Consider the following 25,105-nt stretch of genomic DNA (forward strand, 5'->3'; position numbering starts at 1 on the left):
AAACCGCCTCAAGATGGTTCTAGACACATTAACTCTACCATAAAGGTGAAGTTGTTCATATGAAAGTGCACAAACTGTTCAACTAAAGTTTCTGAGCAGTATCCAAAAGAGACTTGCATTATTTGTTGATGTCTGAAAGTTAGCCGGCCCATGCAGAAGGGATCAAATGGATTTCTTTTTTGGCCCCATTTTTATGCCATTTTTTTTTGTATCTTTCACGAGATGGGAGAGATGTGTCATATGTAGTCACAACCAGCTAAAGGAGGAAATCGACCACATGGTGAAAAGATAACAGCAACCATGCATACATCACTTAATTAGTTTTTTATTACTATTTTTTTCTGGCCTCGTTGAATTTTTAACTTGGATTTAGTTTGGAAATGAAACCCATATTTGCGTCGATGAGAGGGAGGCCATTATATACCAATAAAATCACTAACCTGAACATATCTCAGCTGACCAGTTCCCTGATCTTCATCATATGGCTCATTAACTACCGATTGAGGTGGAGTCTTCTGTGCCAGATAAAGTGTCAGAAGAGATGCAAGATGAGGATGTGACAGTGAGTGATCCAACAGAGGATTTAATTACTTATAATCTTGCAAGGCAGACAGAACCAGAAGGGAGATCAGAGCTCCTAAGAGGTTTGGTGAAGCTGATCTGGCTTGGTATGCACTTACAGTAGCTGAGGAGGTGGAGTATTCAGAGCCGAATACATATGATGAAGCTATGGTGAGTAAACGGAAAAATAATTGGATTGAAGCAATGAATGAAGAGATGAACTCACTTGAGAAGAATCAAACCTGGAAGCTAGTAGACAGACCGAAGCATCAAAAGACATTGGGATGCAAGTGGATCTATAAGCAGAAGGAAGGAAATCCTGGTGCAGATCAGATCAAGTATAAAGCAAGATTGTTTGCAAAGGGTTTTGGTCAGGTAGAAGGTATAGATTTTAATGAGGTCTATTTTCCAGTCACTACAAGAAAAACGGCAAACGACAACGCTTTTTCCGCGTTATTATAGTCACAAAAAAGCGTTGTCGTAGCCAGTGTTGTGAAAGACCGCGGTCAAAGACAACGCGAAAAAAGCGTTGTCGTTTTGAGCAAAGACAACGCATAAAAAGCGTTGTCATATTTGAAAAAGACAACGCTTTTTTCGCGTTGTCTTTTTTAGCAACGACAACGCTTTTTTCGCGTTGTCTTTTTTAGCAACGACAACGCTTTTTATGCGTTGTCTTTGAGCGCGGTCTTTCACAACACTGTCTACGACAACGCTTTTTCACAACGTTTTTAAAAGCGTTGTGTTTTGCAAGGACAGCGCTTAAACCACCTACGACAACATTTAAAAAGCGTTGTCTTTTCTCAAATAAAAAACAAAAAAAAAATTAAAATTTAATTCACAAATTTTCAATATTATAAATCACTCAATATTCAAAACTTTTGAAAAGATTTAATATACAATATTTCAATATTATAAATCATTCAAATATATCAAAAATCATTCAAATATAACAAATAATCGAATTCTTCATGTTCATCTCGGCCATGTGCGCTATGCTTTCTGCCTCAAACTGGAGTCGGCGATCAGACCAACTCTCAAGAACGAGTGTCTGCTCTCAAAGAGCTCATTATCTAATATGATATCTTTATCATCTATGTTTTCAGGTACATCCACGACAATCTGAAAAGGATCAGAAACCAAATATGAAAAAGAAACATAAGAATGTTGAGTGCAAAATTACCAGCAATCGAGACACAATTTTCAGGTTAAATAAAGCACCTGAAGAAGGAGATGTTTTTCCGGGCAGCAAGATTTAGTGACTGTTTCCTTCATTGGATTTCCATCACGACATGGCATATGGGATTAAAACAACACAGAAAATAGTATTAAAGTCTCTAGGGAAATTATCCTCTGTAAAATTAATGTTATGTAGAAATAATTTCACTTCTTTGTTCTTCAAATTAATCACGTGATTCAACACGCACTCAAGAATCATATTGGACATGCTGATGGTATGAATAATTAAATGAAACCAGGTAAAATCTTGTTGATGGATGATATGAAACAAAGTTAATAGATAGCTCCTTAAGTATTTCTTGAGTTAAAAAACAGAAGAAAGGTCTTGGTCTTGAAGATAATAATACTCACCTGCTACATAAATGGTAGTGGCATTGATTGCAAGTCCAATGATTTCAAGATAGTATTGCTTGCATGAACTGCAATCGGACAACAAAAAAGTCTTCCTTATATGGCAGGATAGCATCCCCAAGCTGCAAAATTCGGGAAATAGCATAAAATTAGAGGCAATGCTACTGTATATAAGTCACTTTGAGGTGAAAATTTTGATATTCTAAAATCTTGAGGGGCCAAAGGTCTCTCACACCCTCAAAATGGTAAATCGTTGCACCAAACCTTTTATTTAATCTCCTAATCCATACAGAATGCAAAATCATATGAAACACATCAAAACATATCTACTTCTGATTCAAAATAAGGCAGAGATTTCTCATGAGAGAAATACAGTAGATCTGTCTGCATGTTTCTTAGAGGAACGAAATACAAGTTTCACTTTTATCAAAGAATTTATATATATGGAGCTGAATCGAATGCTACGAGCCTAAACCATTGGATAAAGTATGAAATTCAACAGCAGAACCGATCAACCACTTATATATAGAATATTCAGTGCAGAAAACTCAAATTTTGATCTTAAAACCATATATGAAACTATTTATGCAACTAAAAAAGTAGATCTACTGAGAATATAAGTCCAACTAAGTTTTAGGGGGGGGGGAAACAAACCAAGAAAATTACATCACAAGCTTGAAACATCAATTAAAACTTTTAAATTACCAAAAAAAGATAGATAAACATCACAGAAAAGTCATCTTCTAAATCAACGAAACCAATAAATTCAGCAACAAAACATCACAGCCCTCGGGCCCTAGCACTGCAATATGTTTATACTTTTGACCTAGCCTGGGAATCCACTAACGGCTCTAAGTTTCTAAGTTTGGTAATTAGCAGAAGTACTAAAGCACAAACTTAGAAACAAAATATTACACATCAAAAGTCTTGGGAGTTACCTCTCGGGCCTAGCAGAGACTTCCTCCATTCTTTTATAGCCTTCCTTATATCTGACGCTTTCCATGATGCATACTTCTGTTTCTGCTCAAGCTGTAGGAGAGGGGAAACAGAGAGAACAAGGGAAGAAAAGTGAAAAAAATACAGTAGAAGAAATCTGCACGATAAAGTGTCTGAAACGCAATGCTCGTCAATAACTTATAATGTAAATTCAGGAATGAAGTGGGAAACTTACATCGGACAACGACGATGAATCCAAGTCATTCATTTTGCCTCCAATTTTTAGTGATGTATAGCTTTGGCTACTCTCCTATTTCATGTCGATTCCACGTTGGTTTTCGAACTCGAGTCACCAATTGTTGATTCATAACATCTTCCAAGCACACATTCAGAGCTTAGCCATAAAACATCATAAATCATAATCGCTCAAACTTCCTAGAAACTTGTTTTCCTGGTTTCATTACTGTTGAGAAAAGCAGCTACGAGGAAGATCGATATAACATGTTTAACGAGAGAAAAAGCAACAAGGCAGCAACAAAAAGCAAAAATATTCTAAAAATTGTTGACAAATGGAAAATGACCAGAATTCTTGTAAGCCAGATGACTATTTCGGAGTGACAAGTGCACTGGTTTCCCATCATTAGTAGTAATAGTTGTAAAAAAGGACCTTCTTGAGTAGACTAACTTCACTGGTTTTGGTTACACAAAATTTTATGGCTTCTTCTTTCTATGTTCTTCATGCACAATAAATAGAATATAAAACACACTAAACTCCTTGAGAAAGTAACATTTCAATCTGAGATGAAAGGTATAAAAATTTTATCAGCATAGCCATGAAGCTACTCTTTATAAAAATATATAAACAAGTCGCTGTTAAATTAGAGAGAAAAACATATCAGAAATTTGAAAAAAAAAATTTCTAAGTCATTCGGACCACTAGCTGGGAACAACTACAAACCTGCTGTCTGAAATACGCCTTTCAGCTTTTGAGGCTGAGCTAACAAGATATTTTGATAGTACCTTTAGCTTATCAACCTATACAGTAAAAACAAGAACATTAGAGATAAAACCGAGAGCCATTTAATATGTGCTACCAGTGTCATTGAGCTGAAGCAACATCTTCTGGGTGATATTGAAGCCAAATTCTAAACTAAAATATGCACGCGCATATTTCCAATAAAATTGTCAGACCTCAATAAAATTGTTCCATATCAAGGAAAATCAAACAACTAGTGTATCACTCAACTAATATATGATCGTGCATATTTTCAAGCCAATAAAGTAACGAGGTTGACAGTTGACTCATACCTTTAGCCAAGGGGGAAGCAAAAATTGTGTGAAGCAAAAAATATGAATTTATTGGGATCGTAGTAACTTACTAGACGATGTGAACACTTAGATCCTTGATGAAAATGGTTAGATCTTCATTCCACACAGGATTGCAATTGTCCTTAACAACGCTTGTCTTCACTTTCTGCAACAGTTTTTTGCGAATGCATGCATAATTAGGTCATATGAATTTGATAGAATACAGGTAAATACATGTCTTTTTTTGTTTAATTATTTAAATTTATATATTACATATATTATTTATTTTACTCAAAATATTTCTTATGGAATTAACATATATCAAATGGGAACAAATCCTCATCGAGAATGCTAGTAGCAAGGTGAATGAGCTAGTTACAATTAGGCTAGCAATGACTTCTTCACAAACTTGTGAAAAGCTTGTATTGCGAAAACTTCATGTAAATCCATACTTTCCTACTCTGTTTTATTCATAGTACGTGCACAAGAAAACAATGGAGAACATAATATATATATATATATATATATATATATTTATATATTGTCATATATATGGGGAATTAATAATGAACAAACCTGAGTACCGGAGGTGATTACGACATAGGGGTCGCTCTTAACAGTGTCTCGCACAGCAAGATCGATACCTCGACGAACCCGAATTTTAAGTAATCCCAACGCATCCATGGATTCTGGATATAGCTTTATCATAATAATAATTCTTTTGTTTTAGTTTTTGGTCCTTTACTTGTATTGTTTATTTCTAAGGTTAAAAAACAAACCTTTTGAGTTTCGGTGACTGTTCCGATGCTTACTCCGGTGAGACTTCCTCGAATTTTACCATTTTCTGTTTCGAAATTTCAGTATAGATCAAAAAATATACTTCTTTATGAAATAGTATTAATTAATTCTAAAATCCAATAGGGGTGTGGAAAATTAAAGTCACCTGCAACTTTGTGGAATAAGTAAAGGACATGATTGCAGCAACAATGGAGAGCCACCAAATCTGATCGAAATCTGGGATATGTGAGAAAATTATCTCTATCACACCAAATGCAATCATATAAGGATTGCTGGAAATTCTGCAAGGGCTGTCGTCTCCTTTCGAGTGGAAGCAATTGGACTTCTGAATTGCCCTGTTCCATTAGTAAATTTTCTCATACAGATTAGAACACTAATTCTCATACAGATTAAAAGAAAAATCTGTGTAAAAAGTAGTTTGATTCTTACATCATGCTTATAGATGATGCAATGGTGTAACCAATGGCAACTCCAAAAAGATTCAAATACTGAATCGCCCCACAAACTTTAACCTGGAACCCACCTGAAATTCCAAGAAAATCTTCAGAATTACTTCACATGAATACAAAACTACAAGCTTCCTGTATCAAGAAAAACATACCCAAATTGGCTAAGACAGCATCCATGTAAGTGTAGTTCCTCTTCCCGTTGTCCGGGTCGCCGGTGCGATAACATGTTTCCAGAAGACAAGAGGTGTAATAGGTGACAAAAGAGAACAAGAACAAGACAGTTGGCCCAGCAATCCACCCCAGTTGAGCTGTGGCCCAAGCCAAGGACAAAACACCAGACCCAATCACAGCTGTTATTATATGAGCACTTGCAGTCCAGAGAGTACCTATTCACAGCAGAGGAAAAAAGAAAACCATTCAATCAAGAACATAACTTTACATGAAAGAAAAATTGGCTGAGAATATAAGAAACTATACCAGTTCTTTTGAGGCGACCATCGTCGTCGTAACACTTGGAACAGAAAAAAGCATCGGGAGTAAAAACTTGGATGCTGAAGTTAAAATACATCTAAGGTTGAAAATAGCATTCACATTTCAGGAAACACAATGTACAATATGAAAAACGTTAAAGGATTAGCAGAAATCAGATTTCATCTAAAGAGAATCTACAAGAGCTCGAGGCAAATGAACAATCTTACCCAGCGTCGAACCAACTATCAAATGGGTAGCTTTCTGACGGCTAATTTCAGACAGAGCAACACGGAGTAATGAAGACGATCGATTGAGCAAAGAGGAGAGACGATCGATTGAGCGAAGCTGGAAAACCAAGAATGAAAAGAAATAGATCAAAGTCGTAAAGAACAAGAACTAGCGCAGCTCCAATTGCAAACAAGCTAGGCGTGACGGTTTGATCTTTGGCCCGAGATTCCTAGATATATTGGAATAAAATTGAAGCCAAGTACGAGCTCTTACCTTTTCTAGCTTCAACTGGTAGCTTTTCGGCGGCTAGGGCGGCGAATCGATGGCATGGAGAGGCTGCTAGGGTTTGGGGAAAAAAGTATCGTGAGAATGGCCTTTGGGAAGGAGAGAGAAGATCCCGATTATGTGTTTCTTTTTTTTTTTAAGCGGTGTATGTATCTATTATATATCTCTCTCTCAAAAACACGCTCATCTACAACCCCTTATAATAAGCGTTGTCGTAAACATTTATTACAACACGAATTAACAACTCTTTATTAATAGTGTTGTCGTTGAGGTGAAAATAGCGCTTATAGACAACGCTTTTAAGAAAAAGCATTGTGAAAGGTCAAAAAACATCATTTAACAATGCTTTCACGATCAAAACGCTGTTATATCTATGTTGTTGTTTCCATATTTTCTTGTAGTGAGTGGTCAAACATTGTTCCATCCGGATTATGTTATCACTGGTGAACCAGCTCGACTTGGAGCTTGAGCAGATGGATGTCAAAACTGCGTTTCTACACGGTGACCTGGAAGAAACCATTTATATGGAACAACCAAAGAGCTTCATACATCATAAAACCCAGAACAAGGTCTGCTTACTGAGGAAATCATTGTATGGGCTAAATCAGAGTCCGAGGCAGTGGAATAGGAGGTTTGATGAGTTCATGATTGGTATTGGTTTTGTGAGAAGCCAATATGATAGATGTGTCTATATGAAGAAGGATGATGGGCAGGTTATCTTGTACCTACTGATTTACGTTGATGATATATTGATTGCAAGTAAGAGTAGGACAGAGATATCATCCTTGAAACAACAGCTCAACTCAGAGTTTGAGATGAAAGATTTGGGTGAAGCGAAAAGAATTTTGGGCATGGACATAGTGAGAAACAGGAAAAACAGGAGATTCATCTGAGTCAGAAGAACTATTTGAAGAAGGCTGTTCTGCAGTATAACATGAATCAAGCAAAATTTGTCTTGACCCCTCTGGGACAGCATTTGAAGCTATCTGCGAATCAGTCACCTGAAAGTGAGGAAGACAAGATGAAGATGGCTGGTATTCCATATGCTAGTGGAGTGGGGAGTCTCATATATGGAATGGTGTGTAATAGGCCCGATCTGGCATACGCAATCAGTGTAGTGTCAAGATTTATGGCTAATCCAGGAACATATCATTGGGAAGCTCTGAAGTGGATTCTCCGATATCTCATAAACACAACTGGGTTGGGGCTGAAGTTTGAGAAACAGCAAGATGGGATTGATCCGGTAGTTGGATATGTGGACTCAGATTTTGCTGGGAACTTAGACACGAGAAAGTCATTGACTGGATATGTGTTCACCTTTTACGGCACAGCGATCACCTGGAAGTCAAATTTACAGTCAGTGGTTGCTCTTTCTACCACTGAGGCAGAATTCATAGCTGTTACCAAGGCCATAAAGGAAGGATTGTGGTTAAAAGGAATGATAGCGGAGTTGGGTGTAAAACAAGATTAAGTTATGGTGCACTGTGATAACCAAAGTGCAATACACTTGACGAAACACCAAGTCTATCATGAACGATCGAAACACATAGATGTGAAGATGCATTTCGTCAGAGATATTATTGAAAAAGGAGATGTGATCCTTGTGAAGATAGCATCAGAAGAAAACCCTGCAGATGCTATGACGAAGTCACTGTAGTATGCTAAGTTCAAGAAATGTTTGGACTTAGTTAATGCGGTGATTGGAAATTAGACTCAGAGGCTGGGATGGAGAGCAGCATTCAACCTGAAAGAATCAAGGTGGAGATTGTTGAAGTATGCTTCTATCAGATTGAATAAGAATAGAGAAGAGATCGGATCGAATATTACAGATCAGATGAGCTCGGTGATCAGATGAGTTCATGGTCAGAATCGAATACTGGGATCAGATCGATGTGATGGTCAGATGAGTCTTCAGATGAGTTCAGGCAGATAAATTGCTCGAGTACTGTGGATGAATGAAGTCTTATCGGGTTGGACCATGTTGACTTTATAATTGGGCCATAAGTTACTGTTGACCTAAAGCCCAAGATGAAAATCGGTGTAATTCTCTATATAAGCAGATGGAAGCTGGCCGCAACGAACATAACAGAAAATCAAATTCTTCAGAATATATTGAGAGAAGAAAAGAGAGATTTCGGAGGAGAGAAACAAGCGAAGATTGTGACGGGAAGAATTCAAGGCTGTAACGCTTGAATTGAGTCTGTATCTAGCTTGAGAGTTTTTCGTTGTCCATCTTTGTAATAAGCTCTGTTCTTGAGCTTGAGTTTGTTCTGTTGGTGATTAATAAAAGTGTTGTGTTGCTCTTCCGTGGACGTAGGCAAAGTCTTTGCCGAACCACGTAAATAATTGCGTTGTTATTGCTTTCGCGTGAGTGTTTGGGTTTGATCTGTATGCATTGGTTTTATTTGTTCATTGGGATTATTGTTCGTCTGCATGGTGAATTCTTGATTATTAAATTTCAGATTGATTTCTTAACATTAATTAATAAAAATTTGTGGACTTGAGACCTTTGCATTCAGGAATAATATCTACTACATTATGAGTGCCCTCTTCGTAAAGGCCAATAAAAGGTTTTGCTCATGATGTACCACGAACCGCAAGTTTTGCCCGACATCTCCATCCCCACTAACGATTCACAAAGATAACTTCATAAAGTTGAAAATTGGATGCTAGTGCATAAATAGAACGAACCGATGGAATATTCAGTATATGCAATACGACTCTCGAATGTACGTGAAATCTGCGACACCCATGTTGTTGAAGAAGTCAGATGCCTCGCCGAGAATGCATGGAGTTTGTACTCGTGAGTGCAACCCGAGCAGCTGCAAGATTCCAACATCAGTCAGATAAAAGCAACAATTTCGGTCTTATCCAATTCAGTAAAGAAGTCGATCGAAAATAAGTACGATTCCATGAAGAGCAGGAGAAGAGTATGGGAGAGGGTTTTGCGATGGAGATTTCCGAGCTGAGAAGCGGCGGCGGTTGAAGAAAGTTGGGGACCGGAGAGTGAAGTAAGAAAAGGCGCGAGAGAGATGAGACTCATGATATCTGAATCTGAGCTTCGTTCGTCTCCGAAAATATTTTTATTTTTATTTTTTACTGTCTTCAAATTGTTTTATTTTCAAAATTAAATACCTAGTTTTACATTTTTAATAGACAAAAAATTATAAACATTTGCCCCTATTATATTATTATCTTAGTCATCTCAAATAATAAATATATCTATACAAATCATATCTCCATGACTTTTGTAATTGAATTGGTAGCTTATGGTTTTGTGACCCAAAAAGTCCCAATTATTTTGGGAGCCTAGGACGAGATATTATTTAGATAATTATATATTTTTTGAAAGTATAGATAATATTAATAAGAAGGGAAGTGAAATTCTATAAAAGAAATTATTATAAATATGTCCATCGTATTCCATCCCATGCAGAGTAAATAAATATATATGTCAGAAGAGTCGAGAAATACAAGGAGACCCAGAATGAGATGTCTAATATTGCTGCGGCATTCTGATATGTGTGTCTTCGCATCTCCTTTTCCGATTCCGTCAACAACAATTCTTTGGTATGTATGAATTAATCAATTCAATCGAATCGATCGGTTGATTATATTATATACATTCTTATGTTTATTATTCTTCTTAGGGATTCTGATTATGATAAGCCAATAACGATGCCGACGATATTTAAGCCAAAAGAAAAGAGGATGGAATCTAGGTATTCTATTTTATTTTTTTAGGAGAATTATATATTTGTTATTTGTTGATTGATTAATTGATGTGTGTGAATTTTTAGAAGCGGTGACACTGACAAGGAGGAAGAGATTCATCGTCCTCGTGGTAACCTGAATTTCTTCCCATTAATCTTTTCTCTTTATATTATTTTATTTATGGTTTAATTTGTTAGTTTGCAAATTTTACTTGTTACAGTTATTGGTAGCTGGTTTCATGACATCTTAGTCAAATATAATTATAAATTCACAAAATTCACAAGGTACGCACATAAGGTGATGTTTTAAATCCTTTGTTTTGTTTTTTGTTTTTAATTATCCTTGAAAACCAAGCACTGTTGCGGATTTTTTTTTTTTTTTTTCTGATTTAGTATATAGCAAAATCCGACACGCACTTATTATTTATTTGTTTTCCCTTATCGTGTTTTAGAAAATTTGGGAGCCAGAATGAGAAAAATTTGGAAAAGAAGAATAATTAAGAAGACAGTTTGTGGAGCCTTCTTTCAATTTTTATCTAGTAAATATGAAATTTTCTAGTTTAGCAACTTTATATATAATATTTTGGTCAATACTCTATCATCAAATACTTTCAAAATTTCGTCTAGTCATATTTTCGTTTTTCCGCTTTCCAGCATCCGTTACAAATAAGTTAGTCGGTTAAACCCCAACATGTAAGCATTATACGTAATGCTCAATCTACAAAGTATAACGGGAATCAAACTCAGTTTGATCAATCAATCTATTCTATCAATTCGGACACATCATAAATAATTTTTTTTTTTTTGGCATTATAACACGATGATTATGATTGAATGCGTCTTTATTAAAAAATTAAATTATTTATTTTTATCTTGTGTATATATATATATATATATACATACTTATAATTTATACTTTATTTACATTGGAAAAGTAATTTTAATACATTACAAAATCGATACTTTTTTACGCGGGTGTAGACATGGAAATCCTTTATGTTGTTTGACTGGTTTTTTAGTATTTCATGGAAATCCTTTGGCCCGTGATTAATTACCTTCTAAGCTGGAAAAGGTGGGAAAACAAATCCTTTGTGGGGCAAGGTATTGAGAAACACGAAATGCACACTACTTGGGAATAAGTGTTACATTGACCATTTCACCCTCTCACCTCACACAAGTTCCAGTTTTTTCTACCCACAAGAACGAAGTGGAGATCTAGGTTTCGGTTACGACAATGTGCAGAAATTCCTGGCGCTTCTTTAACAAATCTTTCAAAAATCTTAACTTGTTTGAGGTAAGTGGAAAGTGGTTGCAGACAGAAGGCTTTTTGGTATGAATTTTGAGATGAACTTTGACAGTAAATTTGAGAACCAATTTCCAATAAACAATCTCACAAAATCAATTCTCAAATGTTGTGCGACGATAATTTTTCTGACTAAATGTTAGAGTTCATTTACGAAGCTGGGGTTTCGAATGGATGTTTAGTTAGTATGAAGTAAGAAGCTTGAAGTTTGAAGTACGATGTCGGGGAAGGAAATGGATGAAGACGATAATTATTTAGGTTTTATTTAATATATATTTTTTAACAAAAATATATATATATAGTTTAAAATACCATAAAAATTATTTGGTAATATTGATGAGGGGTATTTACGTCATAAAAAATTTGTACACAATTTTATCCTTAAAACAAAAATCACACCAAACAAAATCAAATTTTATCATCATTACTAACTATCACTACATAGAAATCAAACAATCACACAAAGTCAATATCCATTAATTATCTCATCACACGTACCAAGCGCACCCTAAAAGATAGTTGGAGTTCTTTTAATGAGATTTGTCAAGAGAAATGAACCAAGCTCAAATTTTCATTGTTCGTTTAATGAGATTTGTCAAGAGAAATGAACCAAGCTCAAATTTTCATTGTTCGTTTAATGAGATTTGTCAAGAGAAATGAACCAAGCTCAAATTTTACAATGAAGAGATCGAGAGCTATTCGCGAATAGGTTTGTAAATCTTGTGATTAAGTTTTTATAATCGCGTTTGCACACGCAAACGTTATTAAAATATAATATTATTTATTGTGTATATATATATATATATATATATATATTATATTTTTGTTTCAAATCAATTTAAATTTAAAAATAAAATCAAGGCACACAATAGAGAAAATAATAGACAAATGAAGTTTAAAATATAGATAGAGATAAAAATAGAGATTTTGTTCTTTTTTAAAGGGTATTTTAGATATTTCATCTCGGACTTCACCAAATTAATTTTAATTCGATTAGTAATCAGCACTATTTTTTAATAAGATACTAGTATTTCGTTGCACGCATTGCGTGCTCGTACATTTTGTTTTTTTTTTAAAAATAATAAATAATAAATTGTAAAATTAAAAATAATAAAACAATAAATAACAAATTGTAAAATTAAAAAATAATAAAAATATAACGTTTTCCTAAACAAATATTCACAAAAAATATATATTTTAAAATGCGTGTCATATTTGTAAATAAAATAATATCAAAGGGCACAAAGTGAGCTTTTAATGGCTAGAAAAAAGGAAATTATATAAAATGACTATTTTGCCCAATAATTTTGGTTTTATTGAAAATTAAGTTAGGAGATAATGATAATTTCAAATCAAGCTTCACCAATTAATTAAAATTTTGTTAATTATAGGATCTCTACTTTAATAAGATAGTAAGATAATAATAATAATACTAATAATAATAATAATAATCTTCTCCTATATATAAAGAATCTATCCATAATCCATTAGATATCAACTTTTAGTTTTTCAAAATCATATTTATGTGATATAGATATTATACTTTTATTTTTTTAACTTCGACATTTCAAATTGTAGTTTAGTCCCTCAATAATTTTTACAATTATAATATTAATCTTATTTAAATATAAATCAAATTAATTACAAAATATTATATAAGCACGCAACGCATACATAAATACACTAATAATAATAATAGTTTTGATATTTAATTTATAAGTTTAAAATTTATTCTTGAAAAATCTATTAAATTTATTCATTAGAATAATACAAATTTAAATAAAAAAAATATTATATTTTTTCTCTAGACACGTAATTTAGTTTTTAATAAATTTAATAAATATTTGAATTTATATTTCTTAAGTTGATTTAAGTTGGATAAAAGCTCGATTAAGCTCGCAAGTCATGAATATATTTTTCAAATAAAACTCAAACTGGGTTCGTTTATTTACAAGTAAAACTCGAGAAGTTCGTTTCATATTATATCATAATGTTACATGTAGGCAGAGGCGGAGCACACTAGTGTGCATGAAAATGCTGTCACGTTAATTCGTTGGTGAGTTGTTGGATTATTTAATATATCAGCATGTATTACAATTGGGTTTTTATATCTCTAATTCATATATTTAATGATTAATTCCAAAATTCAAACATATTTTAATTAATTTATTTTTTTGACGTGAGAATCCAAAACCACTATTTTTGGTGTGTACTGGTTAAATCCCTGGACTAATGCAATATATAGTCTGCAAATTATGTTAGTCAGGTAAACCACACTAGGCAAGTCCTGTGTGACAGGCTATAGTACAAGAAGGTGTTGATACGAGGAATCAAACTTCTGACCTCTGGCCAAAAGTTCACCTACTCCATCAACTCGAACACCCCTTTAAGAACAACATATTTTAATTTATTAGACATATCAGCGTGTGCTTACAAATTAATGAAATAAAAGTTGTAGTTTACAGGTTGTAAATAAATCAAATTATATGCAAACGTATTGTTGTATTAATGTTCCTATGTTATTATATAACTTGTAAGAAACAATAAATACAATGTTAACGTTTTCATTTATTTCATTTATTTAATCAATGCAGGTTTTTATGTGAATATTTGAGCTCCACCACGTAACTAATTAAGCAATTAGTTAGTTGTTAGCATGTGAATAATGTTAGTTAAAATGTTAAAAATCCACAATTTTGCAAAGTTTGATGATAAAAACGATGACAGACTTTTTTCTAGAAAACTTTATATTAGGCCACAACCGTAAATTAATCTCATCAAAGTAATAAGATGTTTTTAAGGGTTGATGTTGTTGGAGAACGTCGATCAGATCAATCAACATTGATACCCGGTGCAGCGGAAGTTTAAAAATTTTATATGGAACGATTCCATAATGGGTATCAAAACTTTACGATTAAATTGTGTGTGTAAAAATTAAATAACAATTATAAATTTTTACCTCCAATCTCGAATCGAGATTATTGACACCAACAGATTGCTCTGCTCTTGTTGTATCTCCCAGGAACTGATGGACGAACTGTTCTTCAATCAGGTCCACGAACAGAGATTTAATCCCTCTGATAGATTGCACTAGAAAATCTATCAGAAGTTTCTACGAAGAGAATTAACGAATTTGATCCGTTAAACCAGACTGTAATTCAAAATTCACAGGCTGGATTTTTCCCGAGCAGAGGGGAGGGGGGCGGCCACTTTTATAGAGAAAACTAGGGTTTTTCGAAAATTGTGACATGTGTTGTGTAATTTCTGTACTGCAATAACTTATTTATAATGTAGGCCGCTAACAGCTTAGGACCCATTAGTCATAAGTTCAAGCCTGACAAGCAAAGCCCGCATGTTCAGAAATTAATATAAAATTCATCGTGACTCTGATTGATAAACCGATTTTACCAATGTTCACAGAAACCATTTCTGCACCTTTTAAAGTCAAGATAAATTTTTCTGATTCCGAATTCAGTGATTTCCAAAAATGCCCATCCCTATGTCATTTTAGGAAATCTTACTCCTCTACTCTTAAATAAGAAGTCCCACTTCTTTGTTCATTAAATTTAACTCTTTAAATTTAACTATCTCAACGGGGATTAAAAATCCATTACTCTGTGTGACCCTCAATGGTTCAGGGATACAGCTAGCTGTGGGCTCACAACTCCTTGTGACTCGAAACAACAATTTCCGATTTGCCCATCGAATCATGGTAATAGCGCCTAGAAACATCGCCCCATGATTCCCTAGGTATCACTGATAGTGCCTGCAAGAACCAATAGATTTTGGTTAACGTACAGTACGGTCCCTTCATCCATATATCCCGATCGAATCAACAACCATTGGTAAATCGAGAGTCGTTCGAGATTCGATAACTATGCAATACATCTTGAAGATCAAATAGTGACATCGCATGTGCTACTAAGAAACCATTTCTTAAAACACATCATGTACTCTGGCCAGAGATTCGTCACACTAATATCTCCTCAGATCGCATAGGATATCCACACTCGCAAGTATGTGGTGAATCCTTGACAACAAAGTATCGACTCCTATATGTGTTGTAACTGTACCCAATCCCGACACCTGATGACCCCAATAGATTCGGTAAACGAGTCAAAGCACAGTACTAGCATATAGAGTCTCAATGATATTTCAAGTAATAAGGACTAATGGTGTACAACCAAAACCGCGGACTTTATCCACTCGATAAGTGATAACCACTTGGAAAGTCCGGATAGGGTAGTTCGATCATTCATCGTATGAATATCCATTTGCATGCTTTGAACATCTCTATGTTCCCTACCAATGAAACGTGGTACTCTGCATCGCAAATGCTAGTCTCAAACTCGAGCGATCCTTATCCTTATTATCGGACGGCTCAATCGACTAGGAACAGTTTAGAATATACAGTGACTATAAGATGTGTTTCATGATAGACATCCCCATGTTCTACCACATCTTATATATACTATAGTATATTCAAGGTCTTTATCAAAACAACAATAGTATATCACAATATAACAATATGAAGAAAGATAAAGTCATTGCCATTAATAAAAGTGTAAATTATATTAAACAAAAGATTGTTTATACAAAGAGTCATCAAAGCCCTTAGCCACAAGTTGGCTCACCGGGCACCCACTCTTTCAATCTCCCACTTGCCCTAAAGCCAACTAGTCATACTACGTAGACCCATTGCTTCGCGATGTTTGTCAAATAATGGTCTTGGCAAGGGCTTAGTAAGTGGATCAGCGATATTGTCTGCAGAGGCCACTCTTTCGACAGTGATGTCTCCTCTTTCCACAATCTCCCGGATGATGTGGTATTTCCTCAGTACGTGTTTGGATCTTTGATGAGACCTTGGTTCCTTTGCCTGAGCAACGGCACCCGTGTTGTCACAGTACACCGAGACTGGACCAACAACTTCAGGAATGACGCCCAACTCTTGGACGAAATTCCTCATCCAAACGGCCTCTTTAGCAGCAGCTGATGCTGCAATGTATTCTGCCTCAGTGGTGGAATCCGCTGTGGTGTCCTGCTTGGAACTCTTCCAAGAGACAGCACCGCCATTGAGCATGAACACAAATCCAGAGGTTGACTTCGAGTCATCCACGTCACTTTGGAAGCTAGAGTCGGTATAGCCTTCCAATTTTAGTTCTCTTCCTCCATATACCATAAACATATTCTTAGTCCTTCGTAAGTACTTAAGAATGTCCTTCACGGCATTCCAATGCATTTGACCGGGATTAGCTTGATATCTGCTCGTGACACTCAGAGCAAATGCTACATCCGGTCTGGTAGATATCATCCCATACATGATACTACCTATGGCTGACGCATATGGTACATGTGTCATTTTCTCTATCTCTTCATCAGTCTTGGGACACATAGACTTGGATAGAGAAACTCCATGACACATGGGTAGATGTCCTCTCTTGGACCCATCCATTGAAAACCGTTTCAATATGGTGTCGATGTAGGTTGATTGAGTGAGTCCTATCATTCTCTTAGATCTATCTCTATAGATCTGTATCCCTAGAATATAGGATGCCTCACCCAAATCCTTTATCGAGAATCTACCTGATAACCATATCTTTGTTGACTGCAACATCCCTACGTCATTCCCAATGAGTAGGATGTCATCAACATAAAGTACTAAGAATGTCACAGCATCCTTAACTACTTTCTTGTACACGCATGGTTCCTCCGGGTTCTTGATGAAACCAAAATCCTTTATTGTTTCATCAAATTTCTGGTTCCAACTTCTTGATGCTTGTTTTAGACCATAGATTGATCTCTGAAGCTTGCATACCTTATGCTCGCTTCCCATGGATGTGTATCCCTCAGGCTGCGTCATATAGATTTCTTCCTTAATGTCTCCATTAAGAAAAGCAGTCTTCACATCCATTTGCCATATCTCATAGTCATACCAAGCAGCTATGGCAATAAGGATTCTTATGGACTTGAACATTGCAACTGGTGAAAAGGTTTCATCATAGTCAACTTCTTGTCTTTGAGTATAACCTTTCGCCACCAATCGCGCCTTGTAGGTCAATACCTTACCATCAGGCCCAAGCTTTCTCTTGTAGATCCATTTACACCCTATTGGAACAATTTCATCGGGAGGATCTACTAAAGACCAAACATGGTTTGTATGCATCGAATCTATTTCCGACTGCATAGCTTCAAGCCATAAATTTGAATCCGCATCAGAAATTGCTTCCTTGAAGTTTCTTGGATCACATCCAACATCGGGTTCTTCTTGATCCCCTTCAAGAAGAAGACCATATCGAATAGGAGGTCTAGAAGTCCTCTCGGATCTTCTAGGTATAGGCGTGTCTATCAATGGTTCCTGAGGTGTAGGATCGTTATTTTGTGTTTCGGGTTCTTCTCGAATTTCTTCGAGTTCCATCATCTCGCCTTTCTTATCCAATAAGAACTCTTTCTCCAAGAAGGTGGCATTCCTTGAAACAAACACCTTTGTTTCAGCAGGATGATAGAAATAATATCCGATTGAATTCTTCGGATAGCCTACAAAATAACATAAGGTGGATCGACTATCCAACTTATCTCCCACTGTCTGCTTCACGTAAGTAGGACATCCCCAAATCCTCAAGTACGAATACTTAGGAGCTTTGCCATTCCATAACTCGTATGGAGTTTTGTCCACTTCTTTGGTGTGGACGTTGTTCAACAACAATATCGCCGTTTCAAGCGCATAGCCCCAAAATGAAGGTGGAAGCTCAGTGAAGCTCATCATGGATCGAACCATGTCCAACAAAGTTCGATTACGACGCTCCGATACACCATTCAGCTGAGGTGTCATAGGAGGAGTCCACTGAGAGAGAATCCCATTCTCTTTCAGATAGTCCAAAAACTCGGTACTCAAGTATTCTCCACCTCAATCCGATCGAAGTGCTTTAATACTTTTACCTAGCTTGTTTTCTACTTCAGCCTTGAATTCTTTGAACTTTTCAAATGCTTCAGACTTATATTTCATTAAATATAAATACCCATACCTAGAATAATCATCAGTAAAGGTAATGAAGTAGGTGTGGCCATATTGAGTACCAATTCTAAATGGACCACAAACGTCTGTATGGATCAAATCCAACAGATTTTGACTACGCTCAGGTTTCCCCTTAAAAGGAGATTTAGTCATTTTTCCTTTCAGGCAGGACTCACAAGTAGGTAGAGAGTTAATATCAGACATATCAAACATGCCCTCTCCCACTAGCTTGTTCATCCTCCTTGAGGAAATATGACCTAGCCTAGCATGCCAAAGGTTTGCCGGGTTTTGACTATCGATTTTCCTTTTGTTTGTTGTAGCCGGTTTATCAACATAATTTATTGGAACGTCTTTTAATTTTAAGTTATATAGATCGTTTTCAAGTTGTCCATTTCCAATCAAACATTCATTCTTGTAAATATTGCAAATCCCATTCACAAAATTGCAAGAATAACCATCTCTATTAAGCATAGAAACAGAAATAATATTTTTAATCAAATCTGGAACAAATAAAACATCTCTCAAAAGTAACTTAAAACCGTTCTGCAAAATTAAATAAATATCTCTCACAGCTTTAGCTTCAACTCTGGAACCATTTCCGAACCTCAGCTGGGTCTCACCCATTCTAAGCCTGCGACTTCTTGTCATCACCTGCAAATCATTGCAAATGTGAGATCCACATCCGGTATCCAATACCCAAGAAGTAGTATTAAGTAAAACATTTATTTCAATATAGAACATACCCTTCGCAGTTCGCAACTGCTCAAGATATTCCTTGCAGTTACGCTTTTAATGACCGGGCTAATTGCAGTAATGGCAAACATCCTTGGACTTTTCCATGTTTGAAGCCTTTGTCTTGTACTTCTTCTCGGGTTCGATTTTCTTGGGTGGGGCAGAACGTTTCTTACCCTTTGTACTTGGCCCCTTCTTAGCAGAAGAAGAGGAGCCCACCAAAAAACCGGTTTATCCTTCTTTAAATTGGATTCATATGTTACAAGCATATTGACCATCTCTTCAAGGGAGACCTCTATCTTGTTCATATTGAAATTCACCACAAATACGTCAAACGAAGAAGGAAGAGATAGAAGTAATAAGTCCACGTTGAGTTCATGCTCCAACACCAAATCAAGCGTTACCAACTTCTGTATGAGCCAAATCACTCGTACCCCATGATCATGGACCGAAGTCCCTTCACGCATGCGACACGTCATTAGCTCCTTTACAGTAGCGAACCTTTCAGCTCTCGATTGAGCCCCAAAAAGTTCCTTGAGTTGTACGTGAATGTCAGCAGCATTCACGGTGTCCTCAAATCGCCTCTGGAGTTCATCAGACATCGAGGCTTGCATATAGCATTTGGCCTTGATATCATGGTCCCACCATGTATCAAGTTTGGCTAACTCTTCCGGACTTATGTCAGCTGGTGCTTCCTTCGAGGAGAGATTTTTCTAACACGTAGAGCATCTTCTCCGAAGTCAAGACAATCTTCAACTTACGGAACCATTCCGTATAGTTTGCGCCAGTCAATTTATTTTGTTCGAGGATCGAGAAAAGTGAATTACGCGAATTCATCTTTATGAAATACTGAAAAGAAACAGACAAATATCAGTGATTGTTTAATTAATTTACTAAGACATAAAATAGGCGAAATTTATTTTATGAATCTCACTCCCACTATTTTAACGATTTCACTACCCTCTAGTGAAAACGGGAAACTGTTTTCCTTAATGAGAACATGGAGTCCAATTGACAAACTATGGTCCCGAATAATATCAGCCAACCATAATTTTCAAAAGGTAGAGCCCAATTGTTTCCAAAGCAACCTCCACGTTTTTACCTCATGTCCAATAAGGGCCCAATAATATGACGCCGTTTATTGTGACATGTCAAGATGACCCATCAATATTAAGTTGTGATGGACGGTCGCCATGTGGATCCCCCAATAATATGAGCCGATCCCATGGGAGTTCCACCCAACTTACAACATGTGTCGATCCAATGTACAGCTTTCCGACAAACGGGCCCCCCCAATAATATAAGCCGGACCGTATCCGCGGGTAGCATCTCATACATTGATCGTTGATGGTAGGTAGGAACATTTAAACAATTTCAAATTTCCTTTATTTATCTTGATATCAATTTTAAATCATATTTAAAATGAGAAATTTTAATTTTGAAAATTTGTCTCATCATTTTAAAATTTGTATGCTTGCCGGATTCACACAATTTTGTCTAAAACATGCATACAACAATAATATCATATATTATATAGGATGATCGATTCCATTTCTAATCGACCCGTGGTTGCCAATCACGAGTCTTAGTCCAATCCTATGTAATATGCAGGTATGCAATGCAATCCTATTACATTGTGCTTCCAATTTACATTTCTTCTGTCTTTATTGTCTGCTGGGCCCACCTCCGTCTTCAAATCTTCATCTCCCACTAAATCTAATGTATTTACAATAAATAACCATGACAAGTAGGGGATACATTTTAAGGGGTGGGAACGGGCCATAAATCAAGCCCACTTTTATTACATATGACAATTCATATTGGGCCATAAACCAGGCCCATTAATAAATCCAACAACAATAAAAACAAATGTAAATTCCTAACATACACCTACAAAATTGGTCATGGCAATCGATCATCCTTATCCAATAAATTTTAATTCAAAATTAATTTATTGGATAACATGCAATGGCAATTTAAATTTAAAAGGATAAAATCATATTCCATATATAAAATCTTATTTTACATACAAAATCATATTTTATCTTTTTATCAAATAAAATCATATTTTATCTATAAAATCCAATTTTATACATAAAATCATATTTTACTCAATATATCCATAAGATCATATCTTATCATCAATTGTACCAAAAATAATTAATTTCATAAAATCTGATTTAACGGATAAAATTTATAAATTTTCCAAAAATTCAAATTTATCCAAAAATCAATTTTAAAATTTTTGGACTCGAACAATTCGATCCGACGCCTCGTGGACCAATCAAAAATAATTTTCGATCTGACCAAAAATAGAATTTTAACATATTAAAATTTTAATTTAAAAATTAAAAATTAATTTTTCGCGGGCCGCCCGGGACACTCCCGGGCTGCCCCTAGGGCAGCGATCCAATCGCTGCCCGTGTTTTTGCCCGAAAAATTTTTAATTTAAAAAAAAATTTATTTTTTTTCAAAAACCGAGGCTTAAAAATTTTTGTACAATCGATTAATTTAATCGCTTGATCTGAGCAACCTGGCTCTGATACCACTGTTGGAGAACGTCGATCAGATCAATCAAGATTGATACCCGGTGCAGCGGAAGTTTAAAAATTTTATATGGAACGATTCCATAATGGGTATCAAAACTTTACGATTAAATTGTGTGTGTAAAAATTAAATAACAATTATAAATTTTTACCTCCAATCTCGAATCGAGATTATTGACACCAACAGATTGCTCTGCTCTTGTTGTATCTCCCAGGAACTGATGGACGAACTGTTCTTCAATCAGGTCCACGAACAGAGATTTAATCCCTCTGATAGATTGCACTAGAAAATCTATCAGAAGTTTCTACGAAGAGAATTAAAGAATTTGATCCGTTAAACCAGACTGTAATTCAAAATTCACAGGCTGGATTTTTCCCGAGCAGAGGGGAGGGGGGCGGCCACTTTTAGAGAGAAAACTAGGGTTTTTCGAAAATTGTGACATGTGTTGTGTAATTTCTGTACTGCAATAACTTATTATAATGTAAGCCGCTTACAGCTTAGGACCCATTAGTCATAAGTTCAAGTCTGACAAGCAAAGCCCGCATGTTCAGAAATTAATATAAAATTCATCGTGACTCTGATTGATAAACCGATTTTACCAATGTTCACAGAAACTATTTCTGCACCTTTTAAAGTCAAGATAAATTTTTCTGAATCCGAATTCAGTGATTTCCAAAAATGCCCATCCCTATGTCATTTTAGGAAATCTTACTCATCTACTCTTAAATAAAAAGTCCCACTTCTTTGTTCATTAAATTTAACTCTTTAAATTTAACTATCTCAACGGGGATTAAAAATCCATTACTCTGTGTGACCCTCAATGGTTCAGGGATACAGCTAGCCGTGGGCTCACAACTCCTTGTGACTCGGAACAACAATTTCCGACTTACCCATCGAATCATGGTAATAGCGCCTAGCAACATCGCCCCATGATTCCCTAGGTATCACTGATAGTTCCTGCAAGAACCAATAGATTTTGGTTAGCGTACAGTACGGTTCCTTCATCCATATATCCCGATCGAATCAACAACTATTGGTAAATCGAGAGTCGTTCGAGATTCGATAACTATGCAATACATCTTGAAGATCAAATAGTGACATCGCATGTGCTACTAAGAAACCATTTCTTAAAACACATCATGTACTCTGGCCAGAGATTCGTCACACTAATATCTCCTCAGATCGCATAGGATATCCACACTCGCAAGTATGTGGTGAATCCTTGACAACAAAGCATCGACTCCTATATGTGTTGTAACTGTACCCAATCCCGACACCTGATGACCTCAATAGAGTCGGTAAACGAGTCAAAGCACAGTACTAGCATATAGAGTCTCAATGATGTTTCAAGTAGTAAGGACTAATGGTGTACAACCAAAACCGCGGACTTTATCCACTCGATAAGTGATAACCACTTGGAAAGTCCGGATAGGGTAGTTCGATCATTCATCGTATGAATATCCATTTGCATGCTTTGAACATCTCTATGTTCCCTACCAATGAAACGTGGTACTCTGCATCGCAAATGCTAGTCTCAAACTCGAGCGATCCTTATCCTTATTATCGGACGGCTCAATCGACTAGGAACAGTTTAGAATATACAGTGACTATAAGATGTGTTTCATGATAGACATCCCCATGTTCTACCACATCTTATATACACTATAGTATATTCAAGGTCTTTATCAAAACAACAATAGTATATCACAATATAACAATATGAAGAAAGATAAAGTCATTGCCATTAATAAAAGTGTAAATTATATTAAACAAAAGATTGTTTATACAAAGAGTCATCAAAGCCCTTAGCCACAAGTTGGCTCACCGGGCACCCACTCTTTCAGATGTATGTTACATTGGAAGTATTTCTTCCCTTATTCCAATAACATCAGATGATATGGTTTCTCATATTTTTAAAGAAGTTGATATATAATTATATATATACATTGATAATCTAAAACTAACATTTGACCACGTGACAGGATTGAGAAGAAATATTTCAAACGTATTATAAAATAATCTCCTGCAAATTGATGATTTTACTGCAAATAGACGCCACTAACACATGGCATTATCCATCGTAATTAAATACACATCCATTACCGCAGAGGGGCACGAAGAGAGATGAATTAATTAGTTTTTTTTATCGATAGACGAGGAAATAACAATATTAACATGGGAGATTCAATTCATACCGAATCGGAGACTGCATATTGCCTTTGCACGATTATATTGATTACACGTTCTAGGGTTTTCTCAGGAGAAACGAAGAGGCCATCGCGACTATAAAGCAAGCCACACACATGATTTCTAGGGTTTTTGATATTTTGTTCTCCTTCGAATCCATCGTCCAATTTCTGTATCTATTCTATTATATAATAATAATAATAATAATAATAATAATAATAATAATAATAATAATAATAATAATAATAATCACGATGATGATTGATAAATAATCTATACTATTAATAAGATGAGAGAGTGCTTGAATAGATCAAGTTTGCTAGCTAGGTTGATCTGAGGTTAGATCAAGACGACTATCCTTTAAAAGGGTTGACCCCGAATGGGACCCTATCTCACATGAGTCAGAGGTTTGCGTTTGAATAATTCTTGGATATAGTTGGAGACAATGCCTTTGGTTGCCAGAGGCGGCTCCATTAAGGGGGGAAGGGAGGGGGGGACCCCTTTAATTTTTTTTTATACTCTTACATTTAAAATAAAATTTATAATTTATGAATATAAATTTTTTTTTGAGAGTATTTATGAATATAAATTAGGAACGAAACAAGAAAATATACAAAATAGGGGTAAAAAAACTTAAAATTTGTGGCTCATAATCTTTAAAAAATTAAAGCTCAAGCACTAAATTTTTAAACCTAAACACAAATGAGTTTTAAGCTTTTAAAACCTAAAAACAAAAAAACAAATTGTTGAAGCAGGAATCGTTAGCTTACAAGTTTGTGAGTATAAATTTGATTTTACTAGTCGCAACAACTGTAGTTAATAGAAAATTTTTTGCTGTGAAGATTATTACGAAAATTATAAATTATTAATATATTTTGTAGATTTTTTTAAGAAATCCACCTGTTGTGGCGTTGTAGTTTGTCGAATGAAGTTATTAATAATATATATATATAGAAAATGTCAAGTTGTAAGGGTAAGTATAAGTTAA

At 35.4% G+C, this 25,105-nt stretch overlaps 2 protein-coding genes across 5 annotated transcripts; one reads left to right on the forward strand and one right to left on the reverse strand.

Annotated features, from left to right (window-relative positions):
* Positions 1-1,405: 1,405 nt before the first annotated feature.
* Positions 1,406-6,739, reverse strand: LOC140887984 (amino acid permease 4-like). 4 transcript variants are annotated; one of them, XM_073295640.1, is made up of 13 exons: positions 6,612-6,739; positions 6,338-6,455; positions 6,117-6,207; positions 5,792-6,025; positions 5,620-5,713; positions 5,336-5,525; positions 5,172-5,236; positions 4,969-5,091; positions 4,043-4,558; positions 3,320-3,457; positions 3,087-3,177; positions 1,780-2,270; positions 1,406-1,680 (listed from the first exon to the last, which is right to left on the reverse strand). In XM_073295640.1, the coding sequence occupies exons 3-7, from the start codon at positions 6,205-6,207 to the stop codon at positions 5,201-5,203; spliced, it is 645 nt and encodes a 214-aa protein (XP_073151741.1). In that variant the 5' UTR covers positions 6,338-6,455; positions 6,612-6,739; the 3' UTR covers positions 1,406-1,680; positions 1,780-2,270; positions 3,087-3,177; positions 3,320-3,457; positions 4,043-4,558; positions 4,969-5,091; positions 5,172-5,200. The 4 variants fall into 4 exon arrangements, with proteins under 4 accessions (XP_073151741.1, XP_073151743.1, XP_073151742.1 ...); XM_073295642.1 differs by having other exon boundaries at positions 3,320-3,478; XM_073295641.1 differs by having other exon boundaries at positions 3,320-4,558; positions 4,969-5,081.
* A 3,349-nt stretch (positions 6,740-10,088) lies between these two features.
* Positions 10,089-10,900, forward strand: LOC140886669 (uncharacterized). The gene is made up of 5 exons (XM_073293387.1): positions 10,089-10,193; positions 10,274-10,345; positions 10,424-10,467; positions 10,558-10,621; positions 10,789-10,900. Exons 1-5 carry the CDS (start codon positions 10,111-10,113, stop codon positions 10,835-10,837), a joined length of 312 nt encoding a protein of 103 aa, XP_073149488.1. The 5' UTR covers positions 10,089-10,110; the 3' UTR covers positions 10,838-10,900.
* The last annotated feature ends 14,205 nt before the right edge of the window (positions 10,901-25,105 follow it).

This window comes from Henckelia pumila, chromosome 3, assembly GCF_033568475.1.
Source record: "Henckelia pumila isolate YLH828 chromosome 3, ASM3356847v2, whole genome shotgun sequence".
Taxonomy (NCBI): Eukaryota; Viridiplantae; Streptophyta; class Magnoliopsida; order Lamiales; family Gesneriaceae; genus Henckelia; species Henckelia pumila.

Excerpts from the sequence above, each read along its gene's own strand:
- LOC140887984 (XM_073295641.1), bottom strand. The coding sequence starts at position 6,207 with ATGTATTTTAACTTCAGCATCCAAGTTTTTACTCCCGATGCTTTTTTC. Across the intron at positions 5,714-5,791 it reads TGCTGTCTTAGCCAATTTGG|GTGGGTTCCAGGTTAAAGTT; the intron begins GTATGTTTTTCT and ends TTGGAATTTCAG. Across the intron at positions 5,526-5,619 it reads GCATCATCTATAAGCATGAT|GGCAATTCAGAAGTCCAATT; the intron begins GTAAGAATCAAA and ends CTAATGGAACAG.
- LOC140886669 (XM_073293387.1), top strand. The coding sequence starts at position 10,111 with ATGAGATGTCTAATATTGCTGCGGCATTCTGATATGTGTGTCTTCGCA. Across the intron at positions 10,194-10,273 it reads CCGTCAACAACAATTCTTTG|GGATTCTGATTATGATAAGC; the intron begins GTATGTATGAAT and ends TATTCTTCTTAG. Across the intron at positions 10,346-10,423 it reads GAAAAGAGGATGGAATCTAG|AAGCGGTGACACTGACAAGG; the intron begins GTATTCTATTTT and ends GTGAATTTTTAG.